At 44.6% G+C, this 21057-nt stretch overlaps 1 protein-coding gene across 1 annotated transcript in view; it reads right to left on the bottom strand.

Moving 5' to 3' along the window:
* The window catches only part of LOC144799179 (cytochrome P450 2J2-like), a 488767-nt gene extending 482474 nt beyond the window's left edge, over nt 1-6293 (bottom strand). The window contains exon 1 of the mRNA XM_078670429.1: nt 6044-6293. Within this exon, the coding sequence (XP_078526555.1) occupies nt 6044-6205 (162 nt within the window). The 5' untranslated portion in view covers nt 6206-6293. The remainder of the gene's footprint in view (nt 1-6043) is intronic.
* Between the last annotated feature and the right edge of the window lie 14764 nt (nt 6294-21057).

Genomic DNA, 21057 nt, shown 5'->3' on the forward strand with positions numbered 1-21057 from the left:
TGCTTCTAAACTCCATTTGTTTTTCCCATTTTAGAAATACATAGTTTTTCTTGATATCTACTTTTCACAATTTTTATTTTACCAAGTGAATTGCTGTATACCCGGTAAACAATGAAAAACCATAGCAAGGTGCAGCTTAGTTATTGGCTCTGGGCACTTCGGATTCTTGGTGATCCTACAAGTCCTATATACCCCTGCAACCATAAGGCTCCAGTGGACATAACACTATATAGCTTGTAAAAATCTGTCATACTTAGAAGAAGTTACAGGTGAAAATGCAGACACAAATAGCAGTTTTTTTCAACTTATTTTCAGTATGTTTTAAATTGAACTATTACTTTATATAGGAAAACCCGAAGGATCGACACAAATGACCCCTTGCTGAATTCAGAATGTTGTCTACATTTTAAAAATGTACAGCTTTCTGGGATCCATCATTAACTGAAAGGAGGTCGAAAGCACAAAAAATCAAAGAAAAAGGCTATCTCCCACTAAACTGCCAAAACTGTGTAGAAAATGTTGGTTTTCTAACAAAAATATGCCTGTTTCTGAAAGCTGGGAAAATGGTGATTTTATCACTGCAAACGCTTTATTGATACCATTTGCATGGAAAAAAACAGACGCTTTCTTCTTCAGCACTTTTTTCAAATTTTTCATCAAAAAACCAAAATGTTGCTATATTTTTGCTAATTTCTGGGTCCCCTCCAGGGGAATCCACAAACCCTGGGTACCTTTAGAATCCTTAGGATGATAATAGAAAAGGGCGCAAATTTGACGTGGATACCTTATGTGGACAAAAAGTTACAGGGGCCTAAGCGCATATATATATTTTGGTCCCATGGGATGGGGCCCCTGGGGCCTGAAGGCCAACCCTAGTCTGTGTTGCTATAGGCTGTGCATGGCGTGGGGTTGGTAGACTATAGGGAGGTTGGCTGCTTTCGGGTCTTTACTGTTGTGATATTGTGTGCTTTTAATATTTGTTGCACTGTGCAAAGACCTCTGGCCCTACCTGTGCTACAGCTCAGCGGCAGACTGCTTGTCGCTTCGCTCGTAGAGCACATCGCGTCCTGCCGCCATTCCAGGTCGCCGCCAGACACGCCCACCGCGCCTGGCCACGCCCCCCCCGCCCAATTGATATAAATTACGCGCCAAAGCGCCAGCGCCCATTGACAAACTTGGAATACTACTGAGGCGGAAGCCGGTAGTCGCTCGTTTTTAAAATTTGATCTGTTGTGATATTGTGTGCTTTTAATATTTGTTGCACTGTGCAAAGACCTCTGGCCCTACCTGTGCTACAGCTCAGCGGCAGACTGCTTGTCGCTTCGCTCGTAGAGCACATCGCGTCCTGCCGCCATTCCAGGTCGCCGCCAGACACGCCCACCGCGCCTGGCCACGCCCCCCCCGCCCAATTGATATAAATTACGCGCCAAAGCGCCAGCGCCCATTGACAAACTTGGAATACTACTGAGGCGGAAGCCGGTAGTCGCTCGTTTTTAAAATTTGATCTGTTGTGATATTGTGTGCTTTTAATATTTGTTGCACTGTGCAAAGACCTCTGGCCCTACCTGTGCTACAGCTCAGCGGCAGACTGCTTGTCGCTTCGCTCGTAGAGCACATCGCGTCCTGCCGCCATTCCAGGTCGCCGCCAGACACGCCCACCGCGCCTGGCCACGCCCCCCCGCCCAATTGATATAAATTACGCGCCAAAGCGCCAGCGCCCATTGACAAACTTGGAATACTACTGAGGCGGAAGCCGGTAGTCGCTCGTTTTTAAAATTTGATCTGTTGTGATATTGTGTGCTTTTAATATTTGTTGCACTGTGCAAAGACCTCTGGCCCTACCTGTGCTACAGCTCAGCGGCAGACTGCTTGTCGCTTCGCTCGTAGAGCACATCGCGTCCTGCCGCCATTCCAGGTCGCCGCCAGACACGCCCACCGCGCCTGGCCACGCCCCCCTCCTACGCAACGACACCGTTCATAAATTATGAGCCTGTGTCGGAAGCGCAGCGGACGAGCGCAGCGGGCGCGACGAATGCGCGCCGAAGGCGCGCATAAGGCAAGCTCGTCTGCGCTCATCCGCGCCTCGGCAGCGACCGCAGCGCACTCCGATGCTTCTGCCCTCCTACCCACTACTAGCCTTCCGTATCTGACACGTGAGTCTCTACTCTCCCTTAGAGACTTTGCTCATGAAGGCCAACTCTCCTTTGCGGACACCGCCTTCCCCCTACATGACTTCGCCTGTAAAGGTCTATTGATGGCCGGGCTGCTGAATGTCAGGTCATTGCCTAAACACGCAAATGAAATCTCCCAGCTTATTGAGAATCACCACCTCGACGTATTGTTCATGACCGAGACCTGGACCCACTCCGACTGTAACATAGATCTGGACTGGGCATGCCCACAAGACTTTAAAATCCTGCATCTCCCCAGACCTAAGGGTCGGGGTGGTGGAGTTGGCATAATTTACAGAGCCTCCTGGTCCATAAAAACACTTGACATGGACCCAGTGGCTGGTACGGAAATACTTGGTCTTTCCATCAACTGTCTCTCCGGAATAACTTTCACGGCTGTAATATGTTACTGCCCGCCGGGAGCTTTTAATTCTACACAGCAGCAGTCGCTCCTTACGACTATCACCAATATGGCCACTTCCCACAACAAGCTGCTTGTTCTGGGTGATTTTAATCTCTGGCCCAATGGCAGTCTGGACTCTGCTCTAAACAATCTCTTACTCTCCTGCGAAGGCATGGGACTCTCTCAATTGGTCAGTAAACCTACACATTCGGCTGGAAATCAGCTCGATTTAATCTTTTCCTCCTCCCAGTTAGTTTCCCTGAGCGACATCCTGCCTATGTGCTGGACCGACCATGCGCAAATTTCACATAGCCAGCGGCAGAGCCAACAAATCGTCACTCAGTGCCGCACCTGACCTTCTGTATAGAGATTGGAAAGCCTTAGATAAACGGAGACTGGCCAGCCCCGTTTTTGAGGTGCAAGATAGCTTCTCCACCGCTCGGTCGGTGGAGGACAACTACATGTCCTTCTGCTCCAAGATCACTAATACTTCAGAGCATCTTGTCCCTTTGAAAAAATGCAAACCAAGGCGAAGAGCAGCCGCCCCCTGGTTTAACGACTCATTGAGAGCCCTTAAGCTGGCCTGCAGACAATCTGAGAGAAAGTGGAGGCAAGGCTATCTTGACTCCAACAAATCTCGTTGGAAAAACAACCTTCGGGCGTACAAAACTGCCATTGTCAAAGAAAAGGCTAACTACTACTGCTCTACTATCACCAACGCCACCAACAGTTCAAAAAGTATTTTTCAGATACTTAGAAATCTAACTCACCCAGAATGCGCCACGTCGACGCAGCCTCCCACCCAAGCCCTTTGCGATAATCTGGCCACTTTTTTCATTAATAAAATCAATATCATTATTCAGAACTTGAAGACCCCCCCCTTACTGGGAGATGCCAACACTCAGGGAGCCAGTACTTGCCCTCATGACTCGCCGCCTCGATCCACCAGCTCACCGGCCAGACTGCGGGAATTTTCTAAGATTTCTGAACCCGAGTTTGAAAACCTGGCGCGCGGAATCACTTCGGGTTCCCCGCTCGACCCTCTGCCTCCAAAAATTTGGAAAAGCTCTGGAACAGAACTTTTTGGCATTCTGCGCCAAATATGTAACCAGTCTCTGCAATGTGGCTACGTCCCAACCCCGTGGAAACACGCGCTTGTAACTCCGCTCTTGAAGAAACCCTCCCTGAGCCCAGATTGTCTTTCTAACTATCGACCCATCTCGCTACTGCCTTTCCCTGTGAAGGTAGTAGAACGATGGGTCAGTTCCTGCCTTTCCATTCACCTTGAGCAGAACAACCTTTTAGACGATCTCCAGTTCGGTTTCCGCCCTGTCCACGGCACCGAAACTGCGGTTTTGACAGCCATGGAGGATCTTCGCATGCGTGCAGACAGGGGCCAGCCAGTAGCATTAATACTGCTGGACCTGTCTGCCGCATTCGATACGGTCAACCATAGGACGCTGTTGCTGAGACTCAGGGAAGCTGGTGTGGAAGGCACAGCTTTGCTGTGGTTTCACTCTTACCTGCAGGATAGGAGACAGGCTGTCTCCCTCCCCCCATTTCAATCCGCCTTCTCACCAGTGCCACAGGGAGTCCCCCAGGGATCTTCCATTAGTCCCATCCTTTTTAATGTGTACCTTAAACCACTGATCACATTAATTAAGTCATTCGGGTTAAAAACAATTAATTACGCAGACGACACCCAGCTCATTCTCTCCTGGGAAGGAGAAGACTCCATCTCTCTGACCTCCTTCCACGAGTGTCTTAGAGAAACGGCTGGATGGCTCCATAGTAATTCTCTTCAATTTAACGCCTCCAAAACAGAGGTTCTGCTCTGTGCTGGCACCACTCTATCCTGCCAGTTCCCGAATGACTTCTGGCCTCCTGAGACAAGGGAGAAACCTAAACCTGTCTCTTCGGTCCGCAACCTGGGGGTCATGCTCAATAACAAGCTGAGCATGGAAACCCAGGTTGCAAAAACAGTGGGGATTTGCACGGCTTTGCTACGCTCCCTGCGAAAAATTATGCCACTTCTCCCTGCACAAGCCCGGGCGTTGGTAGTCAGGTGTACGATTCTGAGTCGCCTTGACTACCGCAACGCCCTGCTCCTTGAGTCCCCTGTCACGTTACTGGACCGGCTGCAACGAATTCAATCAGCCGCGGCCAAGCTGGCTCTTGGCCGGTCGAGAAGGTCTTCGGCCACAGCGGCATTGGCCGATCTGCACTGGCTACCCCTAAAGCAGCGAGTGGCTTTCAAGTCCCTTTGCATTGTATTCAGGGCTTTGCATGGACTCGGGCCCAGGCCCTTGCAAGCCCTGTTTCAGTGGTATACTCCCGCCAGAGATCTGCGATCATCCTCGGCGTATCTGGTAAGGGTGCCCAGATACAATAAAGCCAGAACTGGGGGTAGATCCTTTAGGGTTGCAGCTGCCAAATTATGGAACAGCTTGCCCGTTGACATACGCCAGACCCCTCAACTTCTTCCATTTAGGAAGCGCATTAAGACCTGGCTTTTCCCTTAGACCTGCCCGTCTCTATACACCTTGGTCTCTTCCTCAGTAAAGTATTCTCCAGCGCCAGGAAGCCTGCAAGGTATCAGCTGCGCTATATAAATAATTAAAATAAATAAATAAAAAATACTGCACACAGCCAAATACCCTGTGCAATGTGCCGCTGATTGCCTCCGGATGGGTGGGCCACAGCCCAAGCCCTGTTCCCAACCCCTTGCTGTGCACTGCCGAAGGCTATGTGCAGCATGAGGTTGGCTACCTGTGGATGGGGTAGCCACAGGGTGTGGCCGTAAGCTGTGTACAGTGTGGAGTTGGCTGTCTGTGGTGGAGTTGGCCACAAGGCCTGCCCGCAAGCCAGGCACTGTGGCCAACTGTGCAACATGGGTTTGGGTACCTGTGCGAGTTGGCCGCAGGTCCATGCACGGCGGGGAATTGACTTTAAATATGGTAATACAATATTACTTTGCATTAAAAAAAACTAGAAGTTCACTAAAAAAATAAAAGGTTAAAGTGACATTAAAGTTGGGTGAAATGTTCAGTAACAACATAACGTTTTAAACTCAACAAAGCACAGGAATTCACCAGCTATAGTTATCTCAAGTAACTATACCTCGTGCCCTAAGGTAATTAAAGCTCACACCCTTGCCATGCACTGCTAATTGCCCCACATATGCACAGCAAAAAATCATATTTAGACATGTTGACAAGAATACAAATGATTTTCACCCAGTTCTCTTGCCCTCGCCTCAGTGAGCAATGCTCCTGACTCTGCACCATGATCTGCGCTCTGCTCAGGGGCGTATATATCAATCGTGCAGTAGGTGCAGCGGCACCATGGCCCAGAAAGGTGAAGCACCTTCTGCACCACTAAAGCCCACTTTCTTTGCTTGCATTAGGGCCCATTGAACCCTTCCTACACATTGACCACGTTTGGATGAAGTGAGGCAGAGCATACTTACTTTGTCGAAGTCCTTCATTGGGTCATTAAAGTTAAACTGCAGAAGGTTTCCAATGACAGGCAAAGCCAATGGTCCGGGCGGGAATCTGCTGGGACGGGCTGCGCGCCAAAACAGGAAGGACAAAACCACTGCGACCAGCAGCAGCAGCTCAGTACAGTCCATAGCGACAGCTTAGAATGCAAAGCTTTATGCAGCTTGCAGGATTTGTGAGACGCTGTGCTGCGCTGAGATTCACAGCACTCCCGTTTTCTGGCTCTTTAGACTATGCTATAATCATTTGGCAGGCTAGAGCTGTTCACTAACGTGTGTCGTAATTTATCTTTTAATTATTAACTCAGAACCATAAAAAAAAGATTTTCACAACACCTTTTTTAATATTTGTATTCTTGCGTTTCTTTATTTTCTTTCTTGAATGTTACCGGTTTGTTTTTGCTAGTATTGAACCATGTAAAAAGAATGCTTGAGCTGTATTTGATTGCATTTACCTGTGTGGGTAGAAGTAGCTGCAGTTGAACTTTGAAACTGTTAGGGCGTCACCCTGAATTTCACAAAGCTAGCCAGATCGCTTCCCCAAGTCATTTTTTTGTATTAAAGGAGACAACATTGTGTAATTTGAAGGAAAAGTTCAAATATACTGACTGAAAATCCACTGGTTTTAAACAGGTCTTAAGGGTCACTCATGAAATAGTCCAAAGCTTTCAAGGTGTGCCGAGGAAACCCACGCCAACACAATGAGTAATGTTTTATGAACAACAAACAAACCCTTCCTTATCACACTACGAGTGTACTTTACAGTTTTTTGTCAATGCACCTCACTCATTGTAAAGCAGTAAGCAATGTAATTAGAGTACCTGCAAGCAATGTTCCCTCTAATATTTTTCCTCTGTGCGCGGCAGTGTAAGGTCTCTGGGGCATATTATCAAGGGGGTTTATCTCCGCTTTTTTGGCTTTAAAAGCCAAGAAAGCGGAGATAAAATTATCTCCCTATTACCTAGCTGTCGCTAACACCAGTTAGCGACAGCTAGTAGGAGATAGCGGCCATCTTGGGCCCCACTTTGCATGTCAGTGATATTTATCACTAATGACATGCAAAGTGGGTGTGCCAAGATGTTAGCGACTGGAAACAGTCGCTAACATCGCTATCTCCTATTACCAACTTTTGGAGATATTCGCGCTAAGCGCGAATATCTCCAAAAGCTAACACCTGCCCTGAGCAGTTCTTAGCCATGTTATCCAATGGGAGGTGGATAACATGGCTAAGAGCATTAGCTCGGTAATGCATGAATATCGCTGACTTTTCAGCGATATTCATGCATTGCGGCCGCTTTTTATCGCATTTGCGATAAACCTTGGTAACACCAAGGTTTATCTGCGATAAAAATCGCCGCAGCTCAGCGGTAAATGTTTGTCTCTAACCAAGCAATAGCGATAATTATCGCTATTGCTTGGTAATATGCCCCTCTGTGCGCTGCAGCCAACGCTCTGTGCACCAAGAACCCGACAGTGCGAATGGGTACAGCGAGAGGGGTTCCTGCTCGATTGTGCAGATATCTGACCTAGGTACTGGAATGCAGGAGGCCTGATGATGGGTCAGGCAGGGGCAGACTGGGAACCCCAAAGCAGCCCTGGTGATTTTTTCAGAACAGGGGGGGGAGCAAGTGTCAAGCACTGCTGAACAAAACATGTCCCCAGCACCCCTGCTTTTGTTACTGGGGCCATTATTGGAGCATCGCTGCAAAACTGCCCCCAGTAACAAAACCTATCCTGCTACAGCCAGTCTGGCCCTGGGGATGGCCTTCGTGTTGGTGACTGGCATACACTGGTTGTGTCATGTTGGAAATGAACAGGTGCAGTGCAGAGCATCTGCAACCACAACAAAGCTACACTAATATATATTAGGAAACCAGGGCAACCTGCCTCATTCCATAACCTCTGCTTTCCTAACTAACTACACAGCCGCGGCTGAGGGACATCTTAAGGCTTGCTGCATGCCTTTTGTTAATAGAGCGCAGCAGGTTGCGTGTCTTTTTAAAAGTGTTCATGTTAATTGCAGCGCCCGACATACTAATACATGGGCTGCATTTAAGATGAAAAATTTCAAAAAGGCACACAATCTGCCTGCAGTTGCGCTCTATGAACAAAAGGCACGCAGCAAGCCTAAAAGCACGACATGTGCTTTCACAATCACTAATATAGCTTAGTGATTGTGAAAGCACACGTCGTGCCTATGGCACACCATGTACTGACCTCGGAAGGATAGCAGAGGGAGTTGGACTCTTCAGAATTAAAAGCTGTAACCAGACTTTCACCCCTGATGTCAGCAGTGAGCAGTAAACTCGCTGACCTGTCTTGCTGGTGAGATAAGCCCTGGAACAGATTTTGCAGGCGGTGGCCGAGGGGCAGGTGGTATACAATAAAGAGAAACACACCCCTAGGTGTGATCTGTAGATAGACGGTCGGTAATATGTGCATGCTTGTTAAGGATGAGCCGTGGGGCTGAGGGATTAGCAAGGTCTCCGTCTATGGGGAAACAAGCAACCCTCCGTGAAATGCTCAATGGGAGGTGCGTACTTCCACCTCAAGTATCCAATATACTCTTGCACTGTCAGCCGTCCGATACGTGTATCCTCTCTACAACCCTCATATTATAGGGATGTGCAACACATGAGGGAGCCATCCTCCCCTTCATATGTCAGTACAGGGATATTCCTGAATGCTCTCGTATTCCAGCCATACTGCTCCTTTATCCATGCACTTCCGCGTGTGTGTAAAATCAGTGTTCCGGCTCACCTAAGTGATAGAAGATATAGATGTGCCCTTTCTTCATCGAGATCGACTGGGGCAGATTGTCTGCTTTTTAAAAAAGTATTCATGTTGATCGCAGCGCCTGTCATGCTTCTACAGGGCGCTGCGATTAACATGAGCACCTGTCTCTTAGGGGATGTGCTGTGTGGGTGCGCGCTCCATAAAAGACACTGCACGCTCGAAGTGTAATAGCTGGGTGCGGGCCCATGCTCGCACCTTCCAGGGAACAGTGATAGTGATGTATTTTTTCCAATATTGTAAAATAGTAGAAGCTCACTAATACTACTGCAAATAGTCACTATGACATCCTCCTATTTCTCATATCTGAGATCCTATTTGGATCTAAAAGAAAATGTTTTTTTGAATGCTGCATGCAACCAAAACACATTTGTCAAAAACTGTTTGTAACAGACTCTCACACATTACCCAGATTTAAAATCAATTAAAATAAAATGCTATTTGTAACAATCTGTTTAAGAATTATTCAAGGTAAGCAGGGCAAGACTCTGCAGAACAGAGCCGACTCAATGCGGGTTCCTCCACTCAGTCTTCAGAACTGATAATCATTAGTTCACTGATCAGCTCTGCAGATGGTTTCCTGGATACGCAGGGGAACGACTGTGCATAGAAGTCCACCACGTGTGCTTTCAGAATCACTAATATATGTTAGTTATTCTGAAACTACACATGGTGCTTTTAGGCTTGTTCAGGGCTTTAAGTGAGATGAAAAAACTGGGGGATCTCCAAAGGGGCGTGACTGATGTAATTAAGGGTGTGGATTAAAACATATGAGCTAAAAATCTGTGCTTAGCATAGTGTGCCACAGGATTGTTATTGTGCTGCCTCTGTCATTGCAATCAGATATACTGTATTGTAATTGCATTTATGTACTGCTTGCTACATATGATGGGGTGTTGAAGCATTTTTTGGCGAGTAGTACGCTACTCCGGAACCAATAAAGGATTAGTTTTGAATCAGTATAGGGAAATATGAAAGTAATTTGAGTGGTGGATATTTTAGTCATTTATTTGGATTGAAAAGAATAGTGGAGGGAAAAGAGTGGGAAGGATTTAGAAATATATATATTTTTTTATATAAAACTCAACTATCCTTCTAGTAGGGAAAGGAAGCATCTGCAAGGATTTCCTTGGGGATCTTAAAATGCCAAAGCATGAACCTGACAATTTTTTGACTTGTGTCTCCATCAAGAAATTCGGCATTTAATTTAAAACACATATTAAAATCGCGATTTATGTGGGGTTTTGCATATTAATACTACATTTAGACATGTGCCCCACTGCAAGCACTGCTAAACTGATTGAACAGCATAATTTGCTTGCAAAGAGCCACTGTTAGCCCTCTATGCTGGTGCGATTCCTCCAGTTGCCCTAATGACAGCTACACGGGGCACCGAGACAGTAAGCTTTTATAGACAATTCACCCACCATCAGCTTAGTTATCATTTCCCATTGACTCCCCTCCATTATAACGGAATGCTGAAAGAACAGATATGCTCTAAGGGATACAAACATACAAAGGGGACCTGAGGTAAGGAGTGCGATGGTGCAGATATCTTATCATGGGGAGGTGGTCCCTCCAGGTATATTTGTGTGTATGTGTTGCTGGGGGAGAGACTGACATCACAACACCCAAAATGGAGACCAATGTCCTAATGCTTGACTGGAGTACCTTTTGTTTATTCGCCATTCTACTTTTTTTTTTTTTTACTTTAAACCTCAACCCTCCCTTCGCAAAGGCGTTACTGATTTCTGTACCAATAAATCTTTTAATGCATCATTCCTTAGTCTATGTAAAGCATGACTTGGAGATTGTGGTGGCCTACCAAACAGAAAAAAAATATTTACCTTTACTTCAGCTGAAAAAAAACCTAATACTCATATTTCCCTGTCCCTTTTTGTGGGTTTATCGTGGGTTTCAACTGCTTCCAATATCTTTACTCTTCTGGAGAATTATTTCAGGAAATAGCCCCATAACTGTTCAAGAAATACTTGGCGCAAGAGCTGTAAACAAAGCATGCTACTCCGGATGAGACTTCCAGTGCTTTTGGCAACAATTGGCATGAGGTCCCCAGAGGCACCCCTATCCCCCGCAGGCGTACAGAACAGGATGAATCCCAGGTGGACATGTAAATATTAAAGTCCAATACAGAGAGTCGTCAGAAGAATCTGTGAGTATAACAAAAACGGCATACGTACCTTGCTCTAGCAAAACTGTCCTCCTGAAGGTTCAATACAAGGCTGTTGTAGCTCAGATACACTTTGTTTTGTGATTCTGCAATCGTTTTTATAATATATAACACAACAAGTAACATTATACCTACAACAAGCCAGGACTATTGGCTTTGTCAATTGTTGTTAGTTGCATAAGATACATAAGCAACAACTAGGGCTTTGTTGAATCTAATATTGAAGATGCTTCAGTTCTGAAATGATGAGACTGTGAAAGAACTTTAGCTACTCTCTTTACAGTTACACCAAAGATTTTGAGAAGTTGCACTGCCAGATTTAAGATTTACCCTGAGAGTGAGGACAAAAACGAAGAGCCCGAAAGGGACCCGTCGCAGCACCTGCTTTAAAGAACTGCAGGTGTTGAGCACCAGCAGGACCCAGACCATTTAAAGCCCAGGGCTTGTTGTGAACGTATCTAGGACCCTATTTAAATATTCCCGATTCATGACCTTATGTGGTTATAACAAATCATATCCTTATAAAGGCATAAGAATCATATCCATATTTAGTCATAGCCAATGCAGTCCAAATACGGCAAGGCTACTCCCATAGACTCCTAGAAAGTACAACGCGTTCTTTAAACAAACCAAGCCTCCAGAAGCCCGGGAATTGCCCCTGCTCTTGTTTTGATTTGTCCAAGAACTCCTGGAGTCCAGAAAGAACTGTAAGTTCTTAGTGACGTCTTATGTCCAACCTTACGTCAAACTCGGCACCTTCCAAGTATAAATATACCAGCGTTTGCCTTAAGCAAACACACAGTGGTTTGGAGCAGATCGGCTATATACTTACCCGAAGCACAGCTGTAACGAGAGCCGAAGGAAGCCGACCCTCCCATTGACGCACTGAGAGAGACGCTGTCTTTTCTCCTGCCGAGAAATCCAGCTCCAGTGTTTCCAGTCACCCTTGCGGGTTGCTAGGAGATCGAGTCCTGAGAAAGAGATACAAGACCTCCTTCATTCTATAACCAAGGTACGGAGCTGATTAGATCATTAGAAAATTCTTGATTCAGATTCTTGGCAAAAACTATCTTAACTTAAATTGCCACTTACTTACTCCTTCCCACGTACTAGGCTTAGGTTAGGTACACCGGGATAGGCGTATTTTAGAAACACCAGTTGAGTACGTTTAGTCAACTTTTATCATTGTATGTATTTATCTATTTTAAGTATCATATGGCTCAGAAACCATATAAATGATATAAATGCTTTTACAGTATTATTTCATAATACTCGTTTTACTGTACGCACTTTACTTTATGACAAGTATTGCAATTGTGGCAATTCACTTCTCTTGCATGAGAAAGAGGACTGCTCAATAAATAACAACTTTTGTTGAAAACACCCGTCTCTCTATTTCTCTGCACTCCTGGTGAAACTAAGCATGTACGATTGACTGAGTGAAATAGCTGTCTATTGTTTTCCACAACTCTGGAGATATACTCCTTATTCTGGGGGGAGCAAAGTTGTCATGTTTATGCGGTTGTCAGAAACGAATCCCTTCTTGTCTATTCAGGAAAGTTAACACCTTCCAGTTCACTCGAGAAAGTTTCTAGTGACCTCTGAGCTAGCTGGCATTCATAATTAAGTCTAACATATTCAATAGAGACCTAGTCGACCTCAGTCCTACGTCTAAACTATCGTTTATGTTATTCCAATGCGCAGAGCCTATTGGGAATATAGGAACTACACTACAGGATTGCTGTATTCATTTTGTAAATAGAGCGTGGCTGCTGGCAGATTGTGTGCATTTTTGAAAGTACACATGTTAATTGCAGCACAGTGTATAGGCATGAAAGGCGCTGCAGTTAACATGAATACTTAAAAAAAAATGCACACAATCATCCTGCAGCCACGCTCTGTTAAGAAAGGGCAGTCAACAAGTCCAGAAGCATGTTTTGCGCTTTCGCTATCACTAACATATATTAGTGATTGTAAAAGCACACGTCGTGCTTTAAGGCTTGCAGCATGCCTTAACAGAGCGCAGCAGGTTGCGCGTCTTTTTAAAAGTTTTCATGTTAATTGCAGCGCCCCACATACTAATACACGGGCTGCATTTAAGATGAAATCTTTCAAAAAGGCACACAATCTGCCTGCAGCTGCGCTCTATAAACAAAAGGCACACAGCAAGCCTAAAAGCACGACGGGTGCTTTTACAATCACTAATATATGTTAGTGATTGCGAAAGCACACGTCGTGCCTATAGCATTACCAATACCCAAAGAATGGCACGCCATGTACTGACCTCAGAAGGATAGCAGAGGGAGTTGGAGTCCTCAGATTTAAAAGCTGTAACCAGACTTTCACCCCTGATATCAGCAGTGAGCAGTAAACTCGCTGACCTGTCTTGCTGGTGAGATAAGCCCTGGAACAGATTTTGCAGGTGGTCGCCGAGCGGCAGGTGGTATACAATAAAGAGAAACACACCCCTAGGTGTAATCTGTAGATAGACGGTCGGTAATATGTGCATGCTTGTTAAGGATGAGCCATGGGGCTGAGGGATTAGCAAGGTCTTGTGAAACAATGTCCTGCGCACAACTTTACTCCGAGTAAAAAAGAAGTCCAATTAATCTTCTCTTGTGGTGATTTTAATCGTCAAATCAGAAAAAATCTTATTTTCAGTCATATATTGCAATCTTAAAAAATTCATCCAAAGCCAACACGTGTTTCGTCAACAAGGATGCACCCGCATCTATGACTTCTTCAGGGCTAAAATTAGATTTAAAAAACATACTTTATCATCATGTACATTTTTCAAAAATGCCACCACCATACCACCCATGTAAAAAAAATTATATATTCACAGAGTGAATCAAAGGTGAAGGAATCATTTCTGAATAGAAAAACATATTATACTCTGTTACTGGAGGTACATTATGTTGCGAAGGGTCAAAATCAGTTAAGCTAAATCCAAAATAGAATATAAGAACACACAGTGCAACACCTCGAAATGAAAAGAGTAAAAGTCCAAAAAACCCTGAGTGAAAAACCTCATGCTGATGTTCCAATTAATGCTCCACTATCTGGATGATCTCTCAAATCCAAAATGTTATCACCTAATCCGTCTCACAAGAAGAAAATCGTACTGTATCTAGTAATAATCCTGCTCTGTCGGTAATAAAAACCCAGTATCACTGGTCAGACAATAAGCATGTTGTACAGTATTGTATCATATCAAACTACAATGATAGTCAATTAAAAGGCAGTCTTACCGCTCAGTATTCCATTAGTTATCGAAGTAGAAAGAAAAAGATTCACTGGTTCTATCAGTATATATCCTGTAAATGATAAATATGTTCTATAAGGTTTCTTCCCATTTCCACCATATAATATGAGACTTCAATCTCCTAAGGTTATAGCGTTTTATACTCCCATGAATATGGATTTAGACAATATCCATTCATCCGTGCCAAATGCTTCGCGTTAGAATTGGACTTCCATGCCACATCATTCAAAAGGGAGTCATATATACGTCGCAAAAACTCTACTACGTACAATATCCATATATTCGAACGTACTACATGCTTTGCGCTATCATTTTACATCCTTGTCATAACATCCCAAATACAAAGGAGTCATATACACTCTCCGAAGGCTCCTATCCACGGAGACCAATCATACCACCACTCTATGCCATTCCTACCACAACGTGCGATTTTAATCTTAAACAAGCATTTACAATGCAACGGTTTCGCCTTTGCAAAAGTTAGAGCTATTGGCATTGTAAATGACAACATTTTTATTTATGTGTTGGTTTTGAAAACAGATAAATAAATGGCATTGTCATTTACAATGCCAATAGCTTAATCTCTCGCAAATGCGACACACACACACCCACAGAGAGCCCCCCACACAGAGCACCCCCACACACACACAGAGCCCCCCCACACACACACACCCACACAGAGACCCCCACACACACAACCACACAGAGCCCCCCACACACCCACACAGAGCCCCCACACACACCCACACAGAGCCCCCCCACACACTGCGAGCCCCCCCTCACACCCACACAGAGACCCCCACACACACAACCACACAGAGCCCCCCACACACCCACACAGAGCCCCCACACACACCCACACAGAGCCCCCACACACACTGCGAGCCCCCCCCACACACTGTGAGCCCCACAAAGCATATATTACTGTAACCATTTGAGGAGATAATAGGTGCAGTAACAGCAAATTTCAGTAAAGTAGACTCGTGGCTTCCAAAAGTAGAGGAATGGCACTCTGATATTTCTTAACCAGCTCCTCCTGTGAACCGAAATTATCTTATGCTAACAACACAAAGCATTACTAGACACGACAATCTGTACACATCAGCAATTTTGAAAATGAGACTGCTTTGCAGTTATTCACGAAAAAATGGTGTCACAGCTACTTAACACAAGTAAAACATGTAAATGATTTAGGGCAGGATTCTACAACGAATAGCTAGTGAGCTACTGGTAGCTCTCCAGCTACCTGCGAGTAGCTCTCCTGTGTGAAGTCCAGCCTACTAAACTAGAAGCTTTTTGCTTGGTTGGATTAATATATATGACACAAAATTGAAAAGTGAGTATTCAAGATGAAAATGTGTGTATTTTCAAAATCCATAATTCCCATACTATATTTAAAGCTGATATTTGATTAATAAATAATGCAGCTTTGGGAGAGTTATTATTACATTGCTATTATTAAATTGGTGCCAGGGGCATTGCAACTGTGGCGGTCATGCATCACACTTGTAGAGGCATTCAAAATTAAAAAAGCGTTTTTAAAATTACTGTTGATAATCCTGAACTGTGGTGATCACAGCTGGTAATCTTGCATAGGGTGGCCGCTAATATAACCTTTTCTTATGTGTATGGCAGTTATATTAGTAGTAGCTTGGGACGATTTTCCTTGAACATAAGTAGCTCGTATCACTGAAAATGTTGGAGACCCCTGGACCAGAAGATCATTTGGTAGAGAAAGGTTAAATAGAGATTGTTGCACTAATCTCTCGAGCAAATGTGGCAACTGCTGCGACATTCATGTTCTGTGTGATGAAAGAGAGAAAAATCTGAATATTAACATGGGATACAGTAGAATTTCCTAACAATCTGGCCACAGACTAGTGTCCTAGCACGTAGGAGGATTCCCTATCTAGTCTATAATTTTGCAAAGGAAGGGGCCAACTGCCCTGCAAATCTGACCATGTGCCTACAGTGAAGAGAGACATAGAATATCTCGCAGTTGGACAAACAGTGTAGTTCCATTTTCTCTGCATGTCCCAGAGAATTATTTACAACAATGAGAAATCACAATAGCTCTTCGGCTATAGTCTTCTCTCCATTTGCAGCAGTTGTTCTACCAGAAAACATCACAGAGAATGGCTTTCCTTTTTTTGCTAGTTAACTCCCAATGTCTGAAAATATACCCGGTGAGCTAGTGCTTTGAACCACTACCGTAGGTACGTTTTGTAAAGCGTTAAAGACTTCCTAATTCATTTACCGTACTTGATGTTGCATCTTCAGTTAGATCAGTTTGGTCTTTTGAAACTATTAGGCCATACAGGCTTAAATGAGCGTTACAATTTAAAAATCTAATCAACAGCCCTTTCCAGCTCCCAGTACATAAAAAGAGTACCATTAAACTGTTGAAGTAACACCTAAAATGTAAAGAGCTTAAAAAACAGCAATAACTTGCTAATAATAATGTGAACTTTCTCAGAAATTGTAATTATGATTGTACTTACTGGGGCGGGTTTATCGGGGGGGAGGGGGTAATAACAAATATTGCTATTAGTTACCACACTTACTGCACTTTACCATGCTCAATATGCCTAGCTCCCAGTAGGTTCAAATCTTTCTCAGTTGCTAATTCCTTTTAAATTACCTATTAAAAAATGCCACTGAAAAATGTCAGCAGATCAAAAACCCTGCTTCCATCCCAGCTCTTTCACTGTGGGCAATGGTCATGTGAGATGTCAAACACGTTGAAGGAACACTGACAGGAAATCCAATCCTGTTGGGTCATTGATGACTGCCAGCTGCCCCCCCCCCCCAAAAAAGAACTTTCTCCCTCCAATGCTCATATTTATTGATGGGACTAATTAAGTAGGAGGGTGGGAGGGGCTCCAACCACTTTTCATCCTCACTCACACTAAAACAACAACACTAGAGTCAAGAGGTGGCGGTAGGACTGAAATGATTGATAACACTCTTGCTACTTCACGTTCTGCTCCCACATCGGAGATTTCTGGTTTGGGGCAGAAGGGAAAACTCGAGAAGAGAGAGGGGTTGAGTTGTCATTCATATATACTCTCTTCCCCAGTCCCCATTTCAACACGCCCCTAAACCAAACAATGATGTGTTCTTACTGGGAACTTGTGATTAGGAGTTTGCCAATTGGGAAACACAAATGAGCTGTGCGAATGGGGAACTGGCAAATCCATGGTTATTGGGAACTGGCAATGATGGAAGTACAGAGGAAATGATAGAATCACCCTCCTTTGCAGATCCAAATAAACAAAAAGATTCTATCAAGGTGTGATGGTGGTAGATATTTTGGGTTTTTGTGTGAAATTTTTGTGTGGTGTTTCGGCCTCTCTCTCAGATTGGTGAGACGGAGGCACTATGTGCTTTTAAAATACCCCTCACACACTAAGAATGGTCTCAGATGGTCCCTACTAAAAGATACTCAGTTCAAAAGTAAGCATAATGTCCTACAAATTGAATAGCAAAAATAAGCTATCAATTTGAGCTTCAGGGCATGAGTGGGCCCTATGTGAAGCGAAGTGAGATTCCCAAAATTTTTGAAAATACTGACACAGTGGTCTTTTTCTGGTCTAGGCTGCGTGCCTCATGAGCCGGCATAGAACGGGGGTTTTCAATGCGGTCAAGTTACCGCCTTACGCTCGGAGCGGCACGAGGGTGATTAAGGCAGTGTCCGTAAGGCGGTAACTTGACCGCATTGAAAACCCCCGTTCTATGCCGGCTCATGAGGCACGCAGCCTAGACCAGAAAAAGACCACTGTGTCAGTATTTTCAAAAATTTTGGGAATCTCACTTCGCTTCACATAGGGCCCACTCATGCCCTGAAGCTCAAATTGATAGCTTATTTTTGCTATTCAATTTATAGGACATTAGGCTTACTTTAGAACTGAGTATCTTTTAGTAGGGACCATCAGAGGTCCTGATGAGCAGACAGTAGGGGACTGCCTGTGAAACATGTCGACCTGGTAGCTAGCCAATAGCTCTACCACACAACCCCCTTTTTAATATTCCCAGCCAGAGAAGCGAATAAATCATTTTTTCTACTAGCCAGGGAATTTTTAACAATTTTTACTCACATAAGTTAGGTCCCTACACTTCACTGAAACCACCAACACTGCACCAACACATAGCCTTCTGTCACAATAACAGTGCTCCCGCGTAGTTCGTAGGTCGTAGCACGCCCCGCCCCGTAGAGGGACGGGAAGACCCCAATGATGAAGCATGACACTAAGGGGATTCTTAGTGTGTGAGGGGTATTTTAAAAGCACATAGTGCCTCCGTCTCACCAATCTGAGAGAGAGGCCGAAACAGCACACAAAAATTTCACACAAAAACCCAAAATGATGGATTGTTACCGCGTTGTAAGAGAAGTGGATGCAACAGCAATGGAAATCAGATACACAAGGGAGGGAGATCAAGTGGATTGAGGAGGAATACCAGGCACTGGTGAAGAGAGCAAATCCACAATGGCTGAGTGAACTGAGGTACAAAACAGCTTTATAATAAAAACAAAACACTATGCACATAAGCCCGCCTGCAGAACAAACTTACTAAAAGATATGCACCATAATCTATTATACACATCACGGAAAAAGATTGGGATTGTCTGAATTTTTCTACCTTTGCTTAAAATCTTTTTGTTTCTTTATTGTTTTCTTACCTAGTGAGAATACAGAATAAGGGAGACAAAAAAAGAAAAAGATGCACGTGTACTGGAAGGCAATAAAGTAGTACATATCGTGCTGTCGGAACTAGGGCATGTAGGTAAATCGGCTCGTCAACAGCATCTGCAGAAAGGCAACAAAATAATAAACAGAAAACAGATTACATAGACCACGTTTTCTAGTCAGGGTTTAGTAGCTAGGCGACCTGCCGTTTGGTTATTTGGATGGAGTACAATACTGTAAACTTCCTATTTGCGGGGAGGGGTGGGGGGTTGATTTAGCCTAGAAGAGCGGAGATGGAGAAGTTTCAGACAGTCCATCACACTGGCTACATCATCAAAAATATCTTTACAGAATTTGCATACAGGCTGAGCTCACCCTGAGGCCTCATTTCAAGATTGGTATAAGCGTCGTGTGAACATTTTAGTTGGATTAAACTCAATCTACTGCTTGGAGCAAGCGCTAGTTTGTGTACAGCAGAATTTCCATTCTTTCTCCGATTTGCTATAGTAAATGCAGGCCCTTCAGTTTTCGTTGAGGTAGCTGCTTCGGCGAAGCATCTTGAGCGCAGATATAGATACGTGCACCTATGCGCTTACTGGAGGCAAATAAAAGAGTAAACGTCTTAGAGTGGTTGGTTCCGGAGGGGCATACCTCCCTGCTTAGTATGCGCAGCTTGTAGTAAAAGAAACCAGAGTGGTTCGTTTCGCCACGGATATTGTGGATTTGTATGAACCATCTGGAAAAAGACTGCCAATTTCAGGCACACCTTAAACACGCTGTCAGACTATGGTTGAGCAATCACAGGTAATGGGGGTAATGTACCACTCGCAATTTCGGACAGTATTGTTTATGCTGCACAGTTCCCAGGCTTGCATAATACAGGTAACTCTTTTTAATTGTAGAGTTTTCAGACAATCGTATATCCTGCAACGGATGGGAGAGGAGTGGGAGCAGTGCTGTCCTACGGGGTAGCATGGGGGAGGGGAACAGGGGGGGGGGGCAGGAGGAGTTTGGGAAAAAAAGTTTGGTGAAAGGGACATTTAAAAATCAGTAGCGCATATGGGAAGTTTGACCTTCTTTATCAAGGCTATCCTGCAAGCCGTGGTGAAAATACCAGTGCTTGACATTCACCTCAATTCTTACCGTTGCTGTACTATAATTTAGTTGGAACATTGCGTCCTTGTCAGAGCTCACCCAAATGCCTCAGTATTAACAGATGTGGTACTCCGTTGGAGGGGAATTTCAAATAAACGTGCTGGTGTATTTGGTGTGAGTGGGAACATTGATTTGTTCCAACCAATGGAAAGACTGGACAAGTTGCCAGATTCTCCAATTATTGGTGACAGGTTGGTTTCAGGAACTTTTATAAAAAACAACATATACATATAAGGAGGTAATCAAAAGGAGGTAGGGTTGGTAGAGGCTTCTCTCTGAAAGTCGCCGTCTAAGCATACAGGAAACTAGTTCAAGGGTAATAGCAAAAACAACAAAAAAACAAGTCAGGTCCCGGGCCGGCAGCCAATCACAGCGCAGCCCGGGGAATGACGTCACGGAGGTGTCCCGGGCCGGCAGCCAATCACAGCGCGGCCCGGGGAATGACGTCTCGGGGGTGTTCCGGGTCGGCAACCAATCACAGCGCTGCCCGGGACACACAGCAACAAGGGGCGGGACTTAAAAAAAGAGTCAGAAACGCCCACGATTCGCGTTCTGACGGGGAAAGAGTGATGGACAACCATGTCTTCCAATGGCTAGCCTCCATTTATGGAGCTAGCCAATGGAAGAAGGGGCGGTTTCAAGTCCCCACTACTGAGATAACATTAGATTTCGCCCTGGGCTGAGCACTGCTTCGCATTTCCAATATGGCCGCCCAATGCTTCACTGCGTAGTCTTAGTGATTACTACTTTACTCGTGTTCTTTTTGAAGGAAACTTTATTACACCACTAACTCGGTAAATTCTACCACCACATACGATTAAAAATACAATGTATTAGCACTAGAAAAGGACCTCACGCCTAATTCTAACTATATTACTAATCATACGAGAACTGT

The sequence above is a fragment of the Lissotriton helveticus genome, chromosome 12, assembly GCF_964261635.1.
Source record: "Lissotriton helveticus chromosome 12, aLisHel1.1, whole genome shotgun sequence".
NCBI classification, from domain to species: Eukaryota; Metazoa; Chordata; class Amphibia; order Caudata; family Salamandridae; genus Lissotriton; species Lissotriton helveticus.